Source organism: Schistosoma mansoni, chromosome 5 (assembly GCF_000237925.1).
Source record: "Schistosoma mansoni strain Puerto Rico chromosome 5, complete genome".
NCBI lineage: Eukaryota > Metazoa > Platyhelminthes > Trematoda > Strigeidida > Schistosomatidae > Schistosoma > Schistosoma mansoni.
This window is the reverse complement of record NC_031499.1, coordinates 5,416,088-5,443,495: the sequence shown is the minus strand read 5'-3', so window position 1 is coordinate 5,443,495 and position 27,408 is coordinate 5,416,088. Positions and strand designations below refer to the sequence as shown.

The 27,408-nt window shown below is 33.9% G+C and overlaps 1 protein-coding gene across 1 annotated transcript in view; it reads left to right on the top strand.

Annotated features, from left to right (window-relative positions):
* Smp_156890 (protein kinase) overlaps positions 1 to 27,408 on the top strand; it is a gene marked incomplete at its 3' end in the record, with an annotated part of 98,669 nt that overhangs the window by 45,877 nt on the left and 25,384 nt on the right. The window contains exons 8-11 of the mRNA XM_018797718.1: positions 263 to 379; positions 4,141 to 4,266; positions 6,053 to 6,328; positions 19,496 to 19,736. Of these exons, the coding sequence (XP_018652732.1) occupies positions 263 to 379; positions 4,141 to 4,266; positions 6,053 to 6,328; positions 19,496 to 19,736 (760 nt within the window). The remainder of the gene's footprint in view (positions 1 to 262; positions 380 to 4,140; positions 4,267 to 6,052; positions 6,329 to 19,495; positions 19,737 to 27,408) is intronic.

The following is a 27,408-nucleotide window of genomic DNA, read 5'->3' as shown; positions in this document are numbered from 1 at the left end:
TATTGTGCGACTCCTCAGCGGGGTCATGGATGCTGAGGAGTCCCACGATAGTGCGAAACGGCCGTTCAGTGCTTCCAGGTTTTCCATAGTTGTCTAGTTTAGATTGACTCATGATTTCAACTATTAAAATTACTAAAATCTCCAGGAAACTCCCTTTCAGACAATTAAATATTCTATCATAAGATGAATACTTCCATTATTATTTGAATATTCATACTTATTCCCCATATATAATTGATTTTATTTATTTTTTTTCTCATAGATACCTGAAGCATTTCGATTATCAGTTTGTCGTATGCCATTAGAATTAGTTGAACCTGTAGAAAAATTACTTTCAAGAAATCCACAAAAGAGACCTAGTTCACAATTATTTGCTTTAGTATGTTTTTCTTTTTTATATTTGTGAAATGAACATTTTCTCTACTATTATGTAATCTTCATTTTTTTCAGTGTAACTCTTCTTTGTCTTGAATAAGTGGACTTGATGAACTTGGTGATTTAACTGTATAGTATTCATATTAAGGTTGGAGTAATTTAGACTTCATCATAAGTGTTACCGACAAATTTTACAATGGAAGCTTATCGAATATGAAAAACTGAATATGAAAAACCATCAATCAAAATCGATATTTTCAGTGTGTGTGTGTGTAAGTGTCGTAAAACAAATTAATTCTGGATAGTAACAAGATTATGACACATAGATTAAAGTATTTTTCACTTGAGCAATTATATAGACAATATTTGGTCGATCATTCGACCAGTTTTCAAGTGGTGATAAAGATGACTGTTTTTTTCATTTGAAATTGTTCAATGTAATTTGCTTCAGGGAATATGTTCAGTCAAAATTTATTTATAGAAGGGGTTTTGTGGAAATTTAGTATTTATCAATGTTTAAAGCGTGAGTCAATTGAAGCTAGACCACCATGGAAAACCTGGAAACAATGGACGGCCGTTTCGTCCTATTATTTAATTAAAAATTACTTACATAATGGTGATTAAATATTGATTGTTGTTTGTTGAAATCATATACTGACGAAAACATCTTTCAAATTTATCGACAGCAGGAATGATATGAAGATAAGATGAATGGCGGACTTCGATGGTAATCAGAACATCAAATGAGTACGGTGTTTTATTGTTTCCTATCACTGATTCACTGCTTTGATGACGGAAGTGAATTTAGTAAACATCGTTTAAGCATATGGTAATAGTAAAATATATAATTAAACAGTTTGATTTCTTAAGACATTTGTGTTTATTTTAGACCATAGAAAAAGAGATAAAAACTAGTGTTCTATCGAAAATTTATTTATTTATTTAAACACATAAATATTGGTACAAGGAAGCACCATATACATATACGCCGCACAAATCTCATTTGATTTGTGTGAGGGCTGTGATACTGTCCAGGTGCCCAAACTGAAACACGTGGTTTTTTTAAGGGGCCACACCCGGAGGGATTGGCCTAAAGATCTGATCCATAAGGCCGTGTAGCATCGTGAGGAGATGCAGTCCCATGGTAGCCGGTAACAGACAATTGGTTCATACGCCAATTGTTCCCTCAGGATTTTGGAGCCCATGTGCACTATTGGTTTGGAATGAGCGTTTTCCAATTCACCTAGGTGGAATTTCTGTGTCCACCAATCCGATTAAAGCGCCAGAATTCCCTTTTCGTCCTCTCAATTTCGTAAACAATACCCCCGTCACGAGAAGGCAGTGAGTAGGGCTTCCCTAGAAGAGGCTATATACGCGTGGCCATATGAGAGCATTTGAAGAGAGAGAGCGTACTCTCCACACTCTTGGCTGTACCAGGGCGTCTGGGGGCCCTATGAGTATTAAACAATCTTAGTTGATTTATTTACTGGACATACCAAGTAAAACGGAGAACAATAGTGGAGTATAAGGATGAAACATTTAATATAATGAACATATTCAGCGTCCCAGAAGTCACTACTAAATACACACAATATTAATTGTGTTTAAGGTGATTCTTCTATTTGGATCGAATTTCTATAAAAGAAATATATCTGCTTTCAGACTAGTGAAATCATTGTCCTATTGAATATATTGAATGTTTCTTTTATCTCATTAATTATAGATTTACTAGTTCATCTACTGTATACGATAAGTGAACAAGCAGTTACACAAATTTGTTCACTTATACAGCACATACTAAACAGAATAGTAGAAAGTTATTCCAATTACCTTGTATTATTCCATACAATTTAGGTGTTAAAGCTCATATAATTGCATATGTATATATGATATCAGACTATTACTTACTTACGCCTGTTACCACCAATAGGGCATAGATGGCCGACCACCATTTTTCAACCCTTTCTGTCCTGGGCATACCTTTCTAATTCTATCCAGTTATTGTTCATTCTTCTCATATCTGTCTCCATTTCTCGACGTAATCTGTTCTTTGGCCTTTCTCTTTTCCTTTGGCCTCTCAGATTCCAAGTGAGTGCTTGCCTTGTGACGCAGTTGAGTGATTTTCTCATTGTATGTCCTATCCACTTTCAGAGCTTCTTACTGATTTGCTCCTCCACTGTTATCTGATTTGTTCTTTCTCACAGTAGAATGTTGCTGAAAGTGTCTGGCCAACGGATCCAAAGTATTTTGCGTAGACAACTGTTAATAAACACCTGTATCTTCTGGATGATGACCTACGTAGTTCTCCATGTTTCCGCCTCATACACTAGAACTGTGTTGACATTTGTATTGAAAATTCTAACTTTCGTGTTGGTTGACAATAGTTTTAAGTTCCAGATGTTCTTCACCTGTAAATGTACTGCTCTTGCTTTGCCGAAACGCCTGGAGCCCATTTTTGGGGCTACTGTTGTTCACAAGCCCGGATAAAAGAGGAGGGTTGGTCATGGTTTTAACGTCCTCATCCTGTAGAAAACTAACTCGCTGAGAAAAATACTAACCAGAAAATCATCAAACTATAATTCACTTTAAATACTAAATAACAGTATGAATATATATAAGAATATTTGTGGAGGAAATCAGAATAAAAAGTTCATCATCAACTAAAGATAATTTGTGATTGAAAAAATATCTGCTAACAAATCAGTTACCCGGCATATATAAATATATTACGACTTATGAATTGATATCAACTTCAGTAGATTTCGTCAGTCATTATTTTGCTTTAGTCAGATAAATCGTTTTATCCAATTAACATTAATCAGTATGTTAAAAATTGTTGCAAAGATTTCAATGATGCAAACGTTTCAACAATATTCATTTATAAATTCACTTGGTATTATTTGTTTGGATCTTCCTCTAGATGTTTAGAACTAAAGTTGATCAGTCTCTTACTGGCATATGTGCATTCTGTGCGTATTGCCTCTATATAGCCTTAATTCGTAAGTATTATAGTCAAAGATGGATAGTGGCTAGCAGTGTAATCCAGTTTGACGCGCGTTTCGTTCTATTTGGGACTGGTCAGCTGGATGTACCTGCATATCAGAATTGATGTTCACTTTGGGATTCGAACCCAGTAACGTGCACTTCAAACGCCATTGCGTTATTCACTCAGCTATTAAGTCCTGAGTGAACATCAACTCTGAGATGCAGGTACATCCAGCTGATGAGTCCGAGATAGTACGAAACACGCGTACTGGATTCAACTGCTAGCCATTATCCATCTTTGCTTATAATAATATCCATTTATGCTTACCCATCTAAATAATGAATTTTTAGAGTTTTGATGATATACTACAATCAATCATGTTTAACTATATGAACAATCATACAAAATATCAACTACAGTTTTGTGTATGATCAAGAAACAATAAATTTTAGAAACTTATAATGTTGAATCCCTCTTTTGTTGCCCTAAACTCTTTTATCACAAAATCGTAATGTACTGTATAGTGATGTGTATTTTATTTTGTATGAAAGTCAAAAAACTCTTTACTAAAAAGCGTCCGATTACGTTCGTCCTCTTCTTCTTCCCCTTCTTCTTCTTCTCCTTCTTCTCCTTCTCCTCCTTCTTCTTCCTGTTCTTCCTCTTCTTCGGCGATTGTTTTGTCAGCGGACATCTTTCAGCTAAATATAAGTTAACATTAGATAGAAAAAAAATTAGTTACTTTTAAATAATATGACAATTTCTTAATATTTTTTTCCTAGTTGAAATTTTTCAATGATCCTACAATGTTACTATTGGATGGTATAATTAATTTCCAAGTGAAATCTGATGAAGATAGAACAAGAGCTTTACAAATTTTACAAAATAATGCAGAAAATCTATCAAAAGTATGTTTTATTATTGTTATAACTTGTGTGTGTCTTAATGCCCATGTTAATATAATGACATGATAAGGCCACTTTATTAGAGAGCAGCGATTTATTGATCGGACCAGTGACAAACAAAACCCGTACGAGCATTCTAGAGTACTTGTCCATCTGCTTAGTCCAGACAGTTCGGTTTAGAACACCAGTAACAGCCTCTACAATATCAATCATTATTCTCAAACATACTGAGTTTATATACCAACCAGATAGACCACATCGCACCATAAAATAACAAACAACATTTGTACAAGATTTGGCCAGATGTGGCTGTGAATGGGGAGATCCGTATTAATAGACTGCGGATAACTCAAGAACGGCAAATGGTATAATAATAGTCTATGAGTCAAAACAAAGCTTATAGTAAGAGAGACGAGAATGTGAGTAGTTAAGTTAGTTAACAATTATACAATAAAAGTATACACATAGTATTTGTCCATAAACGGATCCCAAAGTTACCATTCACTATACTTATCGGGACATAACAACTATAAGATGGTTTCAATAAACTATTGTTGAATTAATTCACTTAATAGAGTCTATATTACAAATGATTAAAGTATTTTATATAAGGAATTAAGTTTTATCAGTGTCTACACACGAAATATCTTTTGAAGTGAAGTTCTTAGTATGGTCTAGAAATATAAGGATAGTATACTTGGGACTCAATATCCCAGGTAATACCATAGGATGTTTGTCAAGTCCGGCATTTGTTTGAATTGTAGTAAAAACATTAATAATATTAGGACATATTCAGCTGACAATTCTCAAATAAGATGAGACTCAATAATTAGTTGTTAGGTATGATTTAAGTTTATTATTCATATAAAATAAGAAAGCAATCAATTCATGGTAGTTGATATTTCAAAGTGATTGCTGCAGATTTCATAGCAGTGGAATCCAGGATGCGCGTTTCGTCCTATTTGAGAGTAGTCAGATGAATGTACCTGCATCTCAGAGTTGATATTAACTTCACATCCGTAACCCAGTACTGTTTACTTCGAACGTCATCACGTTATCTAGTTATCTACTGAGTCCTGATAAAGCTTATAAAGCTTGTGACTTCAGGTAATATGAAGGCAGCCCGCACAGGATGCACATATGTTAACAAGAGGCTGATCAATCGCAGTCCAAAATAACAATCGGAAGATACAAGTAAACAACAACAAATGACTGTCAACTTTAGTTTCAATGCTGTAGTTAGGAGAATTTACATATAATTGTGGAGAATTACGGACTAAATAAGTTATAATTCCTAACACTACTGTTATTTCATCTTAGATGAGGAAAAATCCATATATTATATAATATCACCCGATATTCATGACGTTTATCATTACCCAGTGGTCAACTGATTGTAAATATCTACCATTCATACAGTAGATTAGTCGTATCTTGACTGTCAAACTGGATGACTTGGGATAGGATTTGCCAAGTTGCATCAGTTCACTTGAGATTACTAGTACACTTTGATGACGAGTGATAAATACCATGAGACTTAGATCCAGAGTTTCCTGTCGACTATCTCCAACAACCATCTCAGTTCATTCAAGGTTCTATATATCTCTTAAAGCTAATTACCTGTAATCATCGACTGTCAAAGGTTAGGATCTTTAAGAATGTACATTCATGTACATTCATTAGTGTAATGTACATTTATTAGTAAGCATATATATAATAAACGATGTATACAGTATATCGCTTGATATATTCTTTGATGTTTTTCAACCTTCAATTTACTTTATAACAGCCAATTCTTTATGGTCGTATAATGCCTACATTGATTCAATTACATAGGGAATTAGAAACAAGACAATTTAATAAACAAATTAATGATTATAATACAACAATGTTAACATCTCACTTCAATATATCCCAATTATCAAATGAAGAGATTTGTATTAATTTAGATTCATTATTAATCTCTGGTCTAGCTCATTTAATTGAAGTTTGCTCTTCAATTGATTATACTGATTATATTGAAAAAGATTTAATAAATATCTTTGAAAAAAGTTCAAATTTAAAAGTAAGTCTACAGATATGTGTATATGTATATAAAGTAATTTAACGTTTGTAATGATGAATGTAACATTGATTGGAGTAGCTTTGATTCTTGCCATGCCGCATACTACTAGACTACTTGAACGATCGAACTAGCAACGTCTCAAGAGAGAAGACAGAAGATTAGTAAGTAAAAATGAATCTCCCAACACAGTGTCAATTATGGTACAAAACTGTCAGGTATTTATAGTTTTAATAAAAACGAAATCATCATTATAGTTGTCCAATCCACACACAAGGGGTTATTAGCATTGTCCAATAGGGAAGTTTGGTCCACCAGGGTGTTCGGTAACTAAGTAGTTGCGCCACAGGATTGGGCTTTAATGTTCGGATTGTAGCGTCGAAGCCTATATACTGTCTGGTTCTCTTATAGGGCGGGAGTGGGCTGTACTGCTTGGGCTAAGCCTGGGCAGTATTTGGCTCCCCTGTTAAACGGGATTGAGCTGTACTGTTTGGGTTGCTGCGTGAAAGTCTGGATGGTGTCTGGTTCTCCTGAAAGCCAGTGCAATATTACCCTGGCCCATAAGGGTATATTATATAACTATTATATATAATAGGGAAGTTACACGTAGTGATTGAGGAGTATTCTTCCAAAAGCTGATTGGATGGAATATGTTCGTCTTCTTTTGAGCTTCTTAGAGCTTCCTCAAGATCACCAGTGCACCGTTCTCACATTAGTATATATTTACTTGCAAAGTTCCACAATACTAATCATCAAAACATGCACCAGAATCCCATTGTTAATTTTTTTTTTCAATTGCAACTTGAATCTGTTACATTTCACTACAAACACCATTCAATTATTCATTAAACTATTCAGTCCAGACTACTACTGAAGGGTATGGTGTTTTAATCATTATTAAATACAGTTTAAATCAACCCACAGTTCAAACATTTGCCTAATGATCATTTATATTCCCATGTCCTGTAATAAGTTTAGATAAAAAAAGGTTACCGGTGGTTTTAGAAAGGCATTTGCTTGAAACACATAGTTGATGATGACTTGAATAGGACTTGAATGAATGTTTTTTTTGTTATTATAATCTGAGATTAGGTAGCTATGAATTTATACTTCGGATGTTATGATTGTAATGAAGTCATTTCAACACCGATTCGAACTGAATAATGTTCCATGTTCACAGCAAAGTATAATTATACGCTTTCAATTTCAAAAATAAACCTGTACAACCAATGACAAGTTTAATAAGTATAAAATTTGAGCAATGCTATTACAACCACTATCAATCTTTTGGAAAAGGCACTCTGTGATGTAGTGGTCATCACGTCTGTCTAACACACGGAAGGTCCCATGTCTGAGCCTGGGCTGAAAAAAGAACGTAATTCTGATATAGTATTAACCAGTTATTTGTTTTGATAACGTACATAATTACTCTAGAATTCACCGTATTTAAACATTGGATATTGAATTTAAATGGCTAACAATATTATCACTATGCTAATGACGAATATCATCACTATTAATTCATAGCATGATGAATTTGAGATTGATAGAAATTAATTCCAACCTTTAGTATAAACTGAGGGAAGTTCAGTAATCAAGGCTCTTGTACGGACTTCTTCTTGAATAATTTATTCATTCTGTCATAATATTTTGAAATGAATCAATCCAGAATTAATTGATATATTGAATTTGATTGTAACTCGGTTCAAGCAGATCTATTTTATGATCTAAGATCAATTCATAAGTTGTTAAGACCAACAAAAACGACCCTCAAAAAGTAGTGTCCTTGCACGATATAGACAGTTGGAAAATGATAACCGCTGAAATATCTCTAACATAATTCCAGCTCATCTTATTCATTGAATAAGTGACCGACCTAAATAAATAAAAATGTGTCTCTAAATTATCCCAATCTTAGGCATACTAGAACAACCACATATTCACAATACGTAATCGGTATTATAGTGAACAAAGTATTCTTCGACCTATTTTGAACAGTATTATAAAATGAAGAATAGATGAACTTCAAAAAATTACCCAATCGAATGGAGACTTTATATAAAATGTACATTAGTGATTTCCTCTATACGATTTATTTAATTATGACTAAATAACTGAATGAACATTACAAAACTGACCATGATTCTCATTATTCTATTGTTAGATAGTGGGTAGCAGTAGAATCCAGGACATGGATTTCGTTCTATTTGGGACTAATCAGCTAGATGTACCTGCATCTCAAAGTTGATATTCATTCTACATCTCGAACTCAGTACCGTTCACTACAAACACCATCACGTTATCCACTTAGATACTGAGTCCTGATGTCCAATTGCTTGTACAATAGGGTGAAGTTTAAATTCACTTGGTATTGTTTACTTGCTGTCGTATTGTTTCTCTACAAACAACGAAGCTATATTAACTGATCTTATATTATGAATCGACTGTTAAGTTGAGTTTACAAATGAATATTCATATATACTACTTAACATTTAGGCTAATATTCTATTGTCAAGTATGACAATACAATGCAAAATGAGTAAGGTTACACATTTAGATGAAATGAAACTTTCCAACATCATCCAACTACATTTTCGTCTGGAATATAATCTATATCATTCATATCAAGTAGTTGAACACTAAAACATGTTACCCTGATACTTAAAGATTTCAGTTTTGTATTCAATTCAAAGATCATTCAGGACAATATGATGAAATCAGTTTTATTATCCAAATTTTTCATCATATGCTCACTAGTGACTGGCTCCTCGAGGTAATTCCTGGAGTTCTAGTGAGAAGTCGTGGCCAGTGGAACTAATCCATGTCAGGTAGAGGCAGGTATCTACCTCAGTACATTGGAAGTTGGTTGCGCAATTTCGTTGATTGGTTGAGGTTAGACATTAACACCGTTGGATGCCAGCTCAGTGGTCTATCGGTTAAGGGCTCTGGTTCGAGAATGGTAGGTCCTGTGTTGGAATCTCACGAGAGCGGGTTCGTGGATGCGCACTACTGAGGAGTCCCATAATAGAACGAAACGGTCGTTCAGTGTTTCCAGGTTTTCCATGGTGGTCTAGCTTCAATTGACTCATGATCTTAACTATAAAATTACTAAATCTCCACAAAAAAAAATCCCTTTGTCATTTTTATCAGTTGAAGATCTTGAAGGTCTTTGAAAAATCATTTTCAAAGTTAGTCATCTTTCAGTCAATATCTAATCATAATTTATAAGGTGTATAAGAAGATTATTACAAGTAATTGGAATATAACTAGGTACCTACATGCATATGTTTATCCAACTTATCAAGCTGATTATGATTTTTGTACAGAAGTAGTTATATAGAAATGTTTCTTATGTTGAATAATGCAACTATAAAACAAATGTCTTTCTCTATAAACTAAAGTTATAAATGGGATTAAATTGTGAGATTATAATTTATGGATGAAAAAGTCAGATATAGGATAACAACTCTTGGGTTTTGACACTTAATTCATTCATTCATTCATTTGGTTAAATAACGTTTTGGCATTTTAGCTTATATCAGTTTGTGATGAAAATCATTTATCTAGTTCTTCCCTATCAACTGTAAATTATGACTCTAATTCCTCGTACAGTTTTATAATCCACCATTTAGTCGTAGTTACTAGGGGTGCAGTGATCAAGAACACGGGTGGGAACAAATTACTATATTCGGATAACCATACAATGAACAATTATTTGCAAAATAACAACGAATTATCTCAATCTTCAATGTTCCTTCTGTAAATATCAATCCATATTCTCGAATTTCATTGTTCATGCATTTTCCTATCAATTGCGTTTCATTTCAGTTCTTTCCTTATCGGTCTTCTGCCAAAATACATTCTATGTCTGACCACCACCACATACTACTTATGAGGATATAAGTAGACCATATCACAGGGAAACATTCTCAAAGTCACTTTAACAACACTCAAAGGTTGTCCATTTATTATAGTCTCATCATTAAAGCTTATTACAATGTACATAACATCTACAGTGTATCAGATTGTTATATAATTTCCTGTTGTATCTTTTTTCTATATGTTTTAGACAAAAATATGTTTAGTTCGTCATACACGATCATTTTTAAGACAAGTTCCAGATAATGTAATTGACCAGTATATTCTGCCATTAATGAAACAATGTTTAGTATCAAATAATATTACAGCTCAGGTAATTTTCATATACACTATATCAACATTTAGAAACTTTTTTTCTATGTTAAATATTCAATTCAATAGTTGAATTCATAAGTCAATTATATCTAAACCGTCATAGCAAACCTGGAAGCAATGGATGACAGTTTCATCATAGTATAAGACTCCTCAACAGTGCACATTTATGATCTAACTCCACGGGATTTGAACCCAAGACTTACCAATCTCGCGCGTGAACGCTGAACCTCTAGACAACTAAGCTAGCCGACATTCAACTGTGGTAATGTCTAACTTACAGCAATCTATGAAATTACGTCATTGTTCACAACTCAGTTGTTCCTGTCTTTCCTACTATCACGAATAAATGAAATGGTAAATTGATTATGATTATATAAACAAATCGTTCCTATGCTGTAACATCTGATTTATTTCTATACACAAAACAATAATCATAATCAGTGAAGTATATAAAAAAGCAAATATATAGATTGATGATTGAAGATAAACAAAACAAATTGAGTTAATTTATTTGTATGAAAGTAAATTTAATTGAAAAATAACAACTTGGAAATCATTCAAAAGAATAAACAAAGTGAATTCTTTTTTGTTATTTTTCTTTTTATTTTCTTTGTTGCTAATTAATGTTTCTTTAAATATACGGATGAGTATGAGACTGACGATAGAATATAAATATATATAAAGGATTGAGCTTAATTAGATAAAGTTAGATATTAATATTGTTGGATGTCGGCTCACTGGTCTATCGGTTAAGTGCTCTGGAGCAAAATTGAAAGGTCCTGGGTTCGAATCTAGTGAGGCGAGATCGTGGATGCGCATTACTGAGGAGTCCCATAATAGGACGAAACGGCCGTCCAGTGCTTACAGGTTTTCAATCGTTGTCTAGCTTCAATTGACTCATGATTTCAACTATGAAAAAGTGGGAAGCATCAACATATATAAAGTGAAATAAAGATAATTAAATATTGAAATAATGATGAAGATTTGTAGCTCAGGTGGATAATTTTGATGAAGTTTTATTCTCTGATCTGAATAGTTTGGTCATGGACAAATATAGAACCAAGAATTAAGCTAATGGAGGATGTAATCAAAACAAAAAAGTAAACAGTGACAGATTTGAAGTCAACAAATAACCACTCAACATCGAGGTCTATAAGAAAAGCTGGGAAGTTTGTTTTGATTATGTCGTGTATCTCAGATGGGTGATTTTGAAGAAGTTTTATTCTCTGAGCTGAACAGTTTGGTCGTGGAGAAATATAGAACCGAAAATGAAACCAATGTGAGATTGTTATATCGTGAGTGCTCGCGTGTCCTGTTAATATATATGAACGCGCTGATTACCGCCAATGAGAGAGAAGTGAATTATCGATCAGACAAATGATACACGAAAACTGTATGAGCAGTCTTGAGTATTTATCAGTCTTGCTTTCTGACTAGACCAGCCTATTAAGTCCAGAACACCAATAACAGCCCCCGCAATATGAATCATTATTCTCAAACATACTGGGTTTATATACTAAACAAAGTAACCACATTGTACCATAAAATAAAACATAACATTTGTACAATAATTGGCCGAATGTGACTATGAATGTGAGGTGCAGTAATTAATAGACTATGGATAACTCAAGAATGGTAAATCGTACAATAATAATCTATAAGTCAAAATAAAGCTTATAATAAGGGAGACACGAATGTGAATAGTTTAGTCCCTTCACAACTATACAATAGGAATTTTACGTATCATATTGGTTCATAAATAGTTCTCAATGTTACCATTCATAAAGTGTTATATCCCCTGGTGAATTATGAATCGTAAATCTGAGGTCTATTATCGACCAATGTATTATGCCTATTTCTTATTGTACAGTTGTTACGTAACTAAATTATTCATATTGCTGAGGCTGTTATTTGTGTTCTGGACTCAACTGGCTGGGCTAGGCAGATAGGAAGGACCGAATAGCGCCCAAGACTGCTCGTACGTATTTTCTGTATCATTGCACGTTCATACATATATATATAACGAGCCATACGTTATAACATAAAGCTCCATGGAATATAACAGAGATGAAATCAAAATAAAGAAGTAAACAACGACAGTTATAAAGTCAACAATAACCAATCAATCTCAAGGTATACAGGACAAACTGTGACTTTTGTGTTGATAATGTCGCTCAGAATAGCGATGACAGTTTCACGACCAAACCATCAAGCTCACAGAACTAAATACATTCAAAACAATTAAATATTGAAAACAATCAATAAATCATTGAAGTATTATATTGCTCTTATGAATAGATGAATGAAAACAAAGGGAGAATAAGTTTTCAAAGTTTCTTTATTAATAATTAATATGCTTCCTTTATGTTTTTCCTGTTTAAATGTTAAATAAGCATTTGATTCTAAAGTATTTCGTTTTTTTAAATGTCTGATAATAAAGAATGTTATTGATGTTATGAATCAACCTAGAATAGACATTTATTTAGGTCTAGTAGTAATTGATGGATGTTTTTTCCTAGTATAGGACTATGTAATAGTGGAGAAGATTTGTAGCTTAGGTGGATGATTTTGATGTGGGTTTGTTCTCTGAGCTGGATGGTTTGGTCATGGAGCTTTCATCGTCTTTCTGAACGACATCATCAGCACAATATTTGGGTAGAAGTGAAGTGTTGATGATGTCGTTCAGAAGGACGATGAAAGCTCCACAACCAAGCCATCCAGCTCAGAAAACAAACTCACATCAAAAATGGGACTTTGTAGTTGAGTGCATCCATGAATGAACTCAATGTTGAACACTTGAATGTTCATGAATTCATAAGTAGCTTCGTTTGAGCAAATAATTCATAAATTCTAGTGGTATATCGTAATCAGTGACGTTTAAAGACATCGATCGTGAAACGGTTATTTACCAAATGAAATGGGAGACGATTGCATAATATTTTGAATTAATCGTTGTTATCTATCAAAGATAGAATAATCCAACTCAGTGGTCTTGAAATGATGTATTATATAATAAAGAATGAAATAATTTATTGCAGTAAATTATTTCAGTAGTATTTTTTATGTTTACAAATTTCAAATCACCGGTTGATCTAAGATAGATCACCGGTTAAATACTGGAATCAGTGAACGGTCGCTTCGTTTTACTATGAGACTCCTCAGCAGTGTGTATCCAAGTACCCACAAGCGGATCTGTGTGAACTTTGACAATATTAAATACAGATTGCACACCGAATATTATTTGTTCGAATGTTCGCAATACAGTAGAATATATATACAACAATTATTGTTTTCATAGCTGAAATCATGAGTCAATTGAAGATAGACCACCATGAAAAACCTGGAAGCACTGGATGGCCGTTTCGTCCTATTATGGGACTCCTCAGCAGTGTGCATCCACCTTTACTATGAAAGTTCAACAACCTTCACAAACGTTTCATATGAATATTCATCTACTTATTAATGAACGAATTCATGAAGTATATCCAAGAGTTCGAGTGATAAAGTATAACTACTAGAATTCAATCATGCGAAGATAGTTATACACCGATAGCATGAATATCGGAGTAATATTTTATACAATTTGTCATATGTGTATAATAAATTGAAAGGGATTAAATGTCATTAACAAAAACTAAGTAGACATAATTCAGTTCAAAGCAGTCTGATCAGAAAGACTGAGAATAAACTCCACTCCTGCTCGTTATTTTCATCTTACACCTGAAAACCTACCAAAATGAAGTGGGAATTATTATTAACATTATCTTAATACATGGTGAAGGGTGCGTTTCCTTCTTTATCGTTTTCATTGAGGTAAATGAAAAATGTATAATTTTCCTACGACAAAAATACCACTTCATTATGTTACAGACGTGCTAAGTGTAGCATAGACAACCATAATAGAAGAAACGTTACAAAATAGCAAAAATCATACCTTCAATTAATTCCATGGTAGAAATTGTTCTAATATATCTACAGTTGAGTGACTAATTAATCGAAAACATAACCGTAATTATTGTCTACGATGCACTTAAATGCCTTGACAGTGTGAAGTTTATCCCTAGCCATAGTTTTTATTTTTTTACTGACCGAATTTATGAGCATTGATAAAGATGAATAATTTACCACAAGAAATCGTATCTACATTACATTTTTAATCATTACTAGTCTTTATTTGATTTTCAAAGAAATAATATATATTTTATGTAGTTGAGATCATGAATCAATTGAAGCTAGACCATCATGGAAAACCTGGAAGAACCGGACGGCTGTTTCGTCTAATTGTGGGACTCCTCAGCTGTGCGCATCCACTGTCTTACTGTCTCCACAAAACCCCCTTCTGATAATGATCGTATGCTCACTAGTGATTGGCTCCGTGATGTATTTCCTGGAACTCTAGTGAGAAGTAGTAACCAGCAGAGTTAAACCAGGTATGATGTGAGATATCAGCTCACTGAAGACATTGGTGATCGGTTTCTCAATTTCGTGAATCGGTTGAAGTTAGACACTAACACCGTTGGATACCGGCTCAGTGGTCTATCGGCTAAGTGCTCTGGCGCGAAACTGGTAGGTCCTTGGTTTAAATCCCGTGAGGCGGGATCGTTGATGAGCACTGGTGAGGAGTCCCACCATAGGAGGAAACGCCCGTTCAGTGTTTCCATAGTTTCCTTGATGGTCCTTCAACTATATAAAATTGCTAAAATCTCTACAAAACCCCCTTCTGATAAAGAATATATATAATATTACTTTATTATAGATTGTTGCATTAAACAATTTAGAATTATTAGTCGGATACATTTCAGTTACAGATTTGGAGATCATTGTATTACAGAAAATAAAACAAGCTTTTCAATATAACAATCAACAATTACAGGTTAGTTGAAATTGCCTATTATTTTTATTATACAATAAAAATACTATTTACATAATGTTGAGCACGTAAGTAATTGTTTGCTTCGATGAGGGTAATGGAATTTATAAAAACTGGAATAAATGTTGTTACTTTGCTTAAAACTAATGGCGAGGGTAACGCTCGTATCTAGGACTATTAGAATAGGCGGGGTATATTGTAGTGCCGTGCTTCGCTAATCCTTTACCTCGATAACCGTTGCAATACCAATCTCAACGGTGCATAAAATCAGAAGGCAAAGAGAAGCGGCAACTACAGTTTATTGTCAAGTAACTCAGGCCAGAAAGCCACAAACACATGAGCAAATATCAGCGAGCGTGCGCAAGCAATTACATAGGCAATTTATAGTCAAACTGCATAAGGGCGCAGTAAAACAAAACAAAATCTGATAGTAGGATTAGCGTGCCCGCATATATTGGGGCGGTGTATGAGCCATCGAATGATACTTAAGCAATTAACATTTTGGCTAGAGTGCCATATGCTCTAGTGGTCATAACAGTACAAAGATCATGTAAATTGTTATTATTCAAATGATGATGTCTGTTAAGTAAGTTAATAAATAGGCTGAACCAAAATTAACCATAATCGAAATTAATTGTAGGATAGTTTCTATAATATGTCATCATTAGATCAACTAACTCATAGTTCTTGCTTTATACTGAAACCTTCAATGATTTTGTCTGTTTCTACTTTTTTCTAAGTTAGTTCATTAATTAAATAGGAAATACCGTGAAATATTGTTTTAAACTATAGTGAAGGTGAACAGAAGTTGTATCAAACTAAAATATATTCTTATTTTATACGTGTTAGAAACGGTTCAACGGTCAATTGTAAGTCAGCTATTTTTAACTGGACAAAACATCGTTGAATGTTGGCTCAGTGGTCTAGAGCTTAAGCGTTCATGAGCTAGATCGGAGATTCTGGGTCAGAATCACTCTTGGATACGCAATGTTGAGGACGAAACGGTCGTCCAGTGCTTCTAGGTTTTTAGTGATTGTCTAGCTTAGATAGATTCATGAATTCAACAATTAAAGAAAGACATAGATTCTCTGACATTAGATGACCCATAAATTGTAGTTACACCTATTGATAGACTTTCATTTTATATTATGATCAAAATGGGTACTTTATTGATTTTAGAAAAAGTACTGATCATCTATCTACAAAATCATAACTTTCACAAATCAACACTATTTCAGTATAATTGATCCTAGTTTTATTTCAGTTTAATTCTAACTTTGACTACAAAATTAATTAGATTAAAATACTTCTACTCAATAAGATGATTACTTTCAATAAGTTGAATTAGATTCGATTTTTAAGCAAAGATGAATAGTGGCTGAATAGCGGTGAAATTCAGTATGAATGTTTCGTCCTATTTGAGACTCGTCAGCCGGATGTACATAATGCATATATGTCAATAGCAGATTGATCAATTGCAGTCCTTAACATCAATGGGAAGATTCAAACAACCAATACCAAACTTTACACAATTGCACAAGCAAGTGGATATCAGGACTCAATTGTTAAGTGTAAAACATGATGACGTTTGTAATGAACGGTACTGGTTTCGAGATGTGGAGTGAACATCAACTCCGAGATGTAGGTACATCTGACTGATTATTCCCAAATAGGACGAAGCACGTATCCTGGATTCCACGACTAGCCACCAACCTTCATTGCTTATAATGCTTGAGAACTAAGGTAGTATCGAGGCAATACACTTTCAGTTTAATTTAATAATTTTAACATTATGAAATCTTAATTAATTTTGAATAATATTTCATGTGAAAATTAAAAGTTATTATCAATATGGGGTCATGGAGATTGTTAATTTTTGGTGGAGATCATGAATCGATTGATGTTAGACCACCAATGAAAACCTAGAATCACTGAACAGCTGTTTCGTCCTCGTATGGGACTCCTGAACAGTACGCAACCACGATTCCGCCCTGAGATTCGAAACTATGACCTTCGGTATTGCGCGTAAACACTTATCCTCTGGACCACTTAGCCGGCATTCATCGGTATTACTGTCTAGCTTCCATCGATTCATGAATGTCTGCTCAACCATTCATCGATTGTCTGAGGTAGATGCCTATCTCTACCCAACACGGACAGGACTCCACTGGTCATGGCTTCTCACTACAACCTTAGGAAATAATCTTGGAGCTATTTCTTGGTCATCTGATGCTTCCAGGTTTTCAATAGTGATCTAACATCAATCCATGCATGATCTCAATTTTTTTTAAAATTAAAAATAACTGAAAAATAAGTTTAGACATTTGTTATTATTTCTATAAATAAATAAAAGAAAAAAAATCTTGATTGTCAACCTTAAGTTGAAAAATAAAAAAATTAACTAAACATTTCGCATAGAAACATAAAGTTCATTATAAATAGATACCCCCCCATAAACTTCCGTTTATGTCTGATCATAATAAATAGTAAATACCTTCCTGTTATTTAATTCTGTTATTAATGTTGATATATCTGATTACGGATAGGTGGCGAATTTCCCTCTCATTATGCCTATATATATTTATATCAGGAAGCCTTTCATCTGTTTAGTTTTCAATCCAAAGTCATGAGAATCTCAGTAGATTCGATTTTTAATACAAAAAAAATTAGGCTGTTCAGTAAAAAGAATGAAAATACTACGAATAGATTATAAGCGAAGGTAGTTGGTGGCTAGCAGTGGAATCCAAGACACGTGTTTCGTCAGCTGGATGTACTGGCATCTCAGAGTTGAAGTTCACTCCACACCTCAAACCCAGTACCTTTCGCTTCAAGAGCCATCGCATTAACCACTAAGCTACTGAGTCTTGATAGTCACTTGCTTATACAATGGGGTGAAGTTTAAATCCAATTGGAATTGTTTGTTTTAAACTCCTATTGATGTTGAGGACTGCAATTGATCAGTCTCTTATATGTGCATACTGTGCGTTTTGCCTCGATATAGCCTTAATTCACAAGCATTATAAGCAAAGATGGAAAGTAGTTAGCTGTGGAATCCAGGACGTGCGTTTCGTCTTATTTCGAAAGATTCAAACAAACAATTTTTAAGTGAATTTCACTGTGAACACATTGTCAACTTTCATTTTTTTAGATGGATATGACTTTGTGACTGAATAATGGAACAAATTAATATTCGGTTGTTAACGTTGGTCAACAGGAAACTCTGGACTTAGGTTTTGAGCTAATCCATTAAATTGATTAAATTAAATTGGAAAAAAATCGATCGGTACTAAGGCTTACACGAATATAGCAACGGTGATTATTCGGGGATAAGTTAATGTTAGCATCTCAGTTCTATCGAGGCTAGATAAAGCTCGAGAATAGCAGTTGTAAAGTTTCAGATTATAAAGTAGGTTTCAGTTCTAATTGAACATCAGTCTACTTAAGAATTTGTCTTTCGAAACAGTCTTTTGTTAACTAGCTCCAACTACATGACCTCAGGAACCCTAAACTTGCAGCCATATACCAACTTGATCGATAGAATCATACGTGCACTATAAAATAGACCAAAGAGACATTCGTTACTATTAAGTGATTTACTACTTCGAAATCATAATGAACTAACCAATCAATTCTGTATGGTAAAATAATGCGATACTTTCCAAAAGATAGTTAAATAGATGGATAGATATCTTACTTCTGGCCGAAATTTTAACGATCATGTTGCAATGAATTTAAACTTTACCCCATCTCACAAGCAAGTGGCTATCAGGACTCAGTGGCCAAATGGATAACGCGATGGCGTTTGAAGCGAGGGTACTGGGTTCGAGTCCCGGAGTGAACATCAACTCTGAGATGCAGGTACATCCAGCTGACAAGTCCCAAATAGGACGAATCGCGCGTCCTGGATTCCAATGCCAGCCACTATCTATCTCTGCTTACCATGTTGCAGTTTGTTAATAAGTCAAAGTGATAGTTTGCTGGATGTAGTTATAAGGTAATTATTACGGTTTTGTTAATTAGGAATGCTGAATAGAAGATTAATCTACATATAAATGTATTCACGTAATGTATATTAATAATCTTATTTGATGTTGTCTATTCTTTAGTTAGCATCATTACATTGTTTAGTCACTATACTAACACGTTTATCAGATGCAACTATTGTGAATGATGTAATACCGTTTCTTTTGAATGTTTCAAATGAACTCAAATTAAATATAAACAATAATAAACCAACTGATAAATACGTGCAAGATTTCAATATAGATACAGTCGATGATAAAGCTTATGATGAACATGATCAAACACAAAGTAATCGTGTTGAACAACCGATTTCTGAACTATGCAGTAAGTTTACCTGTAGTTCAAGTTTTGTTGTATTTAATATCAGGGATTTTGATGGATTAGTCTTCGTTGCCATTTCTTCATTGTGAGAAGTTGTCTTGTTGTAGACTTTTCTCTCTATGACGTAATACATTTCGATTGTTTTCAACAGTAGAATCTAAGGAACACATTTTGTTTCATTTCAGGCCCATCCGCTGCAATTTGATACTGATAAGTAAATCAAGACTCAAATCCAGGATAAATAATGACACTTTATCTGCTATCATAAACAATAACTGATGAATTCCCATGATTGAAGTCTTCCGATCAGTTGTGTTAATTTCTTGATCTGTCTACCCAATAATATACCGAAGATAACTTGTATTGGTCTAGATTAAGGCATTGACATGTAAGGCTCACTAGTTACGTTTTGAGGCTAGAAATATGTGAGTCAGATCAGGGACTAACGGCCTACAGTAGGGAGACGAAAACTATTCTATCAGCTGGTTGATTAACAATCGAAAGTGCGAGAGAGAAGATGAGTCAACTGGAACAATACTCGATTGAGTTCTGATTACTGGTTCAAGATTAGTGTTTAGAGACCGTCACATGGCCAGCGAATATATAGCCTCTGCCAGGGAAGTCCTACTCACTGCCTTCTCGTGGCGGGGGTGTTGTTTACGAAAGTGAGAGGACGAAAAGCGAATGTCCGGCGCTTTAACCAAGTTGGTGGACACGGAGGGTCCACCTAGGGGAGTTGGAAAACCTTGATTCCAAACCAATGGTGCACATGGGCTCCAGTATCCTGATGGAACGAATGGCGAATGAACCTGTTTTTGGTCAACGGCTACCATGGGACTGCATCTCCTCACGATGCTCCACTGCCTTGTGGATTAGATCTTTCGGTCAAAGGCTCCGGGTGTGGGCCCCTAAGAAAACCACCTGCTTCAGTTTGGGCACCTGGGCAGTATCACAGCCCTCAAACAAATCGAATGAGATTTGTATGGCGCATATGTATCTGGTGCTTCCTTGTACCAATATTTATGTGTTTAAATAAAAAAAATCAAGATTAGTGTCAAGAGATACATGAATAAATAGATGAGTAACACAACCACAACTCACCAACAGGATAGGAAAATAAAGTACCAAAGGTAGTATTTTAATTACAATAGCTTTGGAACAGAAAAGGGTATCGCAGTGAATCATATGTCAAAAGAAAGCTTATTGTTTATAGAATAGCATAAGTTTAGTATTCTATAAACTTTGAATGAGGTGAAATAATTTCCACAAAAATAGCTTTCATTGTTTGTCATAACTTCATAATTTCTCTATCCATATCAACTTGTCTCATAAATTATAAGAATTTTTCCAGAAGGTAGTCACTAGTTACCAAATAGTTAGAATTCCGTTGGTGTCAAGTACTTTATATCTCAGTAGATATTAATCTACATTGTTGACTGATTTAGATCATTCCATCATTGATTAACTGACAAGTTCTTTTCATTCATGATGTTCTTAATTTCAATTGAAAAGAAATAGTATTCATAATTTTGAATTCGAATTCCTTAAGTCAATCTGATAGTAAGTGAAGCCTTATTATTATTATTATTACAAGTGAGGAACAACATTATTCTTTGTCGGTTACAAGTAAACTGGTGTGTGAACAAGAATGATAATGATTAGTTGTTTTGCTGAATCAGACATGTAGATAGTGTGACAGGTGTTATATGTAATATATATTCCCCTATTCTTATTATTTGTGGACTAACTGTTCTTGCTGTTGGATTGTGTCAGGTTTTGATGTGGAAATATATTGAAGTTTTAGTCAGGCTAAACTCATGTTCTTGATCTGAGTTGTGTTGAAGTCCTGGAGAATAGACATTGGATGGGAATCTTGTGTAGATATTCGTCTAAAGTAAACTAACATCCAACATACGTGTAAAAAAATGAAAGGATTGTTATAATAAGAAACCCTAGCGTTATAACAAGTATCCTATCTTTATAACATAAATTTTATAACATTTCTTATTTAAGAGGTAATATGATTATTTGATAACTTTCAAAAAGATTTTAAAGTTATCCTTTATATTTTGTTGTTGAATTCATCGCATGTTTACACAATTTATATAGAAGATAAAGCCTATTTATCCATATCAACAAAACTAAACTTCAGTGCTCACAACATACCTACATAGTTTTGTACTCTGAGCTGTATGGTTTGGTTAAGGAGCTTTCATCGTTCTTCTGAACGACATCATCAACACAAACTTCACAGCTTGTCCTATAGACCTCGATGTTGATTAGTTATTGTTGACTTCAAATCTGTCATTGTTTACATTTTTATTTTGATTGCATCTCCTATTGGTTTGATTTTTGGTTCTATATATGTCCATAACCAAACTATTCAGCTGAGAGAATAAAACTTCATCAAAATCATCCACTTGATCTTCTCCACTATCTCAAAAAGTGCAGAATCCCACTCATTCTATTGCTCATTCTCAACTCCTTCAATAGAGGTTATTACAATGAGTGTAGACATATCAGTTCTTTCTACATAATTCTTAATGTCTTAAAGTGAACATTAACTCTGAGATGCAGGTACATTCAATTGACGAGTCCTAAATAGGACGAAACACGCGTCCACTGCTAGCCACTATCTATCTCTGCTTACCATTATTGTGTTTTCTGTTTCATACACATATAGATAGAGGTTAGTTATTGTTTCAATTATAAGTAAAGCTATCAGAACTTCTCTCTTAATTTTTTTGGTATAAATTTCACTATTCAATTATTCATTAGGTAAATTAAATGGATTACTTTTTCAGTAGTCAGATGATACGTTAAATATACATTCATAGAATGATCCACACAGATTTATATACTACCTCATTATGTATCTATATATATATGTATATCTTGCGTGTCAATATCATAATGATGGTTGGTAAAAGAAAACTACTCATAGGACCTTTGGTATTGATGTCATCAATATAGACAACAGAGAAACAACAACGTATAGAATATCTAGAAACTAGCAATTTCATTGATTTATTCTTCGAATAAACTACTAATTTACTGAAATAAGTAAAAAGATAAAAGAAACCGAATCATGATATATTAGTTAATATATAATTAAGTTTAAATGAGTAGTAAATTAATATGAATAAATTGATGGTAAGGTTTATTTGAGTATGTTTGTGTGTGTGTGTGTAATGAATAGGAAATCAGTTAGGGAAAACCAGTTTATTGTTTCATAGGAAAATTACAGAATATCTTGATTTAAATGCATCATTTGCAAATCTTCCATCAATTGCCCTTTACTATCTGTTTGATTATTTCAATTGATAATTCTTTATTATTTCCATTTTTGTTTGCTTTAATTCGATCTTCTTAGCATTCTGCTGTCAATCATACAACTTTTGATTGATGTCACGTACTACTTATTTCAACAGATATAAATAGCATACACTACATGCCTATTTCTGATAAAAAATTTAGTGATTATTATAACAACAATAAAAATAAACATTTTTTTCGAAACACAACATTGCTTTGATGTGTAACAATAGAAATGTAGTTGAGCGATTTATTTTCTATTGTTGTGCGGACAACTAGATGATTTTCAATATCTATTACTGAAAACCATATTGGATCAAATACTAAGGTATTGAGTTCAGGTAGATACTCATTTGTTTGACGTCCTGGTGATACGTACTATGGCCACCGAAATGCCCTGGTACGACCGAGAGTGAGGAGAGTCCGCTCTCCCTCACCAAATGCTTTCACATGACCACGCGTATATAGCCTCTGCCAGGGAAGTCCTACTCACTGACTTCTCACAAAGGCAGGGGTATTGTTTACGAAATTAAAAGGACGAAAAGGGAACATGCGGTGCTTTAACCGGGTTGGTGGACACAGTAAGTCCACTTTGGGAAGTTGGAAAACCCTGATTCCAAACCAATGGTGAATATGGGCTCCAGTATCCTGAGGTAACAAATGGCGTATGAATTAATCGTTGGTGACTGACTACTATGGGACTTCATCTGTTCACGATGCTCCACTGCTTTGTGGATCAGATCTTTAAGTCGAAGGTTCCAGGTGTGGTCCCCTAAGAAAACCACCTTTCTCGGTATGGACATCCGGACAGTATCACATCCCTCACACAAATCATATGAGATTTGTGTGGCACATATATATCTGGTGCTCTTTTGTATCAATATTTATGTGTTTAAATAAATAAATAAATTTACGATAGAACACTAGTTTGATCTCTCATTTAGTAAATGATAATGAACTTTACCAATTTTAAATATGAATATCGATATTATCAATTTAAGATGTACATATATCGATAAAGACTGATCAATTAATATCCTTGATCTGAACAATTTTGTTAATACAAACCCTCATGAATATATAAACATTTAGAGAAAAAGAGAACAAAAAGGAGGGATTCGGTTAGTCTATTTTTAATTGCTACAAAATGAAATATTAGTTACACCTTCGTGTTCTTGGATGGAGAGACACAGTACCAAAAAAAATGTTTATGAAAGTTGGAAACTCCCAAATAAAGAAATGTTATCAGCACATGACTTTATCGCCTTTTAGATCGAAACGTATCGGTAAGTGCAGACTACAAGTTAGAGGGTTCAACAGATAACTGAACTGTTTACTTGTTTGTTACCCAACATTACATGGTTACAATAATTGTGAAAACACTTTTCATTCAAATTTTATTTTATTTTTAAAATTCAAGATGCTTGGAAACAGTTACTGTATACAAAATCTTATTTATTGGAACCTCAGTTAATTGTTACAGAAATTTTTCCAGGTCTCCTACCTCATGTTGTTGATAAAAAAGTTAGCATTACTGAGGTAAGTTAGGTTTATGAATAGATTATAATCTAAGAGTAGTATGTAAATATTATTGAAAAAAAAACTAATAACACTCACAATTGATTGATCACTGGGTGGTGATCAATGTCATGCGCGTCAAGTCCTTCTTAGTGCTGATCCAGTGTTATCGATCGAGTTGCATGATGGTCACTAGTCTAGGTGTCTTCACACTTCGTGCACTATGTTGAGATAAGATGGTGGTTAGAGGTTGTCAACGGGAAACCCTGGACCCGGGTTTTGTGCTACTTGGCACTTGTCAGTAAGGTGTACCAGTAATCTTGAAGGCACTGGTGCTCCCTGACGGATTCGATCCCGTGTCACTCAGCTTCACAGTCAGAGACGTTACCATTGAGCTATTCGGGCACTATCAGACAACTTAAATGAATTTGAATATACATGAATAATTTCATTGAGTATGTATGATTTTCAACATAAACTGTAAACGTATCAGTCTCACTCTTACTGATTTTTAATATATTAAAAAGTGATATACTTGAGGTCTATGCTACTTATGTCTATAGACATAAGTATAACCTAACACTAATCGGAAGTTTAAGACCTGACATCAGAAGGCTAAAAAGATCGAGCTGAAGAGAATAGAAGTGAAAATGTGAATGATTTATGAACTGGAAGAATCATCCAGAATGTGAAAGACAAATGATGGAAATTCTAGCGAAACTATAATTTATGGGTGAACCAATCAGATTTACGACAACAGGTCTTGCATTTTGAAGCGAAATCATTCATCCATTTGGCTAAATTACATCTTGGTATTATAGCTGATGTCAATTGGTAATGAAGACGTATATATTATCCCTATCTCTAACTGTCCTTCACACATGTTTAAAACCCTCATTTAGCGATAGTCAGCAGGTGGACATTCTCAAGTTCACTTTAGCGTCTTTCAAGGGTTGTCCATATATTATAGTCTCACTGAAATTCGCAAATGAAGTATTTAGTGTTTGGTTATCGTATTTTACCAAGACATTCTACAATTTTTCACTCAACGTACATTGATTGTCCCCACCTATGTCGTCGTTCACAACATATTTACTAATTTTGCCGACAGCATTTTGACAACTATACACATTGTGTAATAATCCAAAAAATTGAAAAGTCTAAATTACCGTAAAACTTCATTTCTGTTCATACTTTCCTTTTGACAGAGTTTAAGGTTAAAAAGCTAAGCTTTTCACTAGTCTCACACTATTTTATTCTGTATAGGCTAATAGCCGTAATATACAATGTGTCGCTAAAATTTATTTATATAAACTTGTACTTGACAAGTAGACTCGTTGATTTTCTTTGAATAAATAGGAGTAAGAGTAAACCGTACAGTTATTTCAACAAAAATTCTTATTATTATATACATTTCATAGTTGAAATCATGAGTTAATTAAAGCTAGATCGCCATGGAAAACCTGCAGGCACTGGAAGGCCGTTTTGTCCTATTGTGGGACTCTTCAGCACCGCGAATCCACGATCTCGCCTAGCGAGATTCGAATCCAGGACCCATCAGTTTCACGCGCGAACTCTTAAACTCTAGATCAGTCAGCCGACGGTGTTAATGTATAACTTCAACCAATCCACGAAGTTGAGCAAACGATCACCAATGTCTTCAGTGAGTTGATATCTCATAACAAACCTGGTTGAACTCCATTGGTCACTGCTTCTCATTAGAACTTCGAGAAATAACTCTTGCAGTCAGTTACTTGTTCGCATATGATAATTATCAGAAGAGGTTTTTGTGGAGATTTCAGCAGAACGAAACGGCCGTCCTGTGCTTCCAAATTTTCCATGATGGTCTAGCATCAACTGACTCATTATTTCAGCTATAAAATTGCTGAAATCTCCACAAAAACCCATTCTGATTATTATATACATTTGTTTATTCATTATTACAGTTATCAATATGGTTTAATGTGTTGTTATTATTATTTGTATCAGTTTCGTATATTAATGTCTACACTATATGCTCTTCTGGATCAATTGGATATTCCAAATGCAGAAAATGATGATTTAAATGATTCCAAAACACAATATCGTACTGTTCCTGCACTCACAGTTAATCCACCAAGTGTAGGCAGTGGACAAATTTCAAAAAGGTCATCAAATTGTGAAAATCTGTAAGTAACTTCATGAACAGAAACTTTTTTAGATGAATTGAAAACTGATAAATTGTGTAATTTGATTTTGATGAATTACTGGTTATCTCCATCTGTCTTGATGGGAATTTTCCGGTTAATAAACCTAGTGGAATTGTCCAATGATTAAATATCGGACATTCCTACACAATGCAGAATGTTTCACTATGAAACTACTGAATTGGTATTATTGATTTACATTTCTAACTTCAGTCAATTAATTTTCTGTTAAGTCTTAATATGTCATGCATAAAAGGTATGGAAAATTAACACTTCTTGAAAAACTTTGATTAGATATTCTGTCGTTAATAAAGTTTGTTTTAGTGAGATGGTAGTGAACGAGAACATAAAATCAGTGAACCATACATTAAATAATTCATTTGCAAAATGTCAATCAATCGTTTTAGAATTCACTGTTCCTTCATTTCTACAGCAATCATTCACTGTTCTCGTTCTTTTTTCTTAGATCTTCTTAACCTTCTACCTCCAGATATCTCACTATCAATTGATGATACATACTACTTATATTTATCGACGTCAGTAACACACCACAATATCATTGTTAAATAACCCTTAATAAGTAACCAGAATTAAATTTATTTCACTTACGGAAGACGAGCGTTTTCTCAGCTAATTACGGCTTATAAGAGAGATAG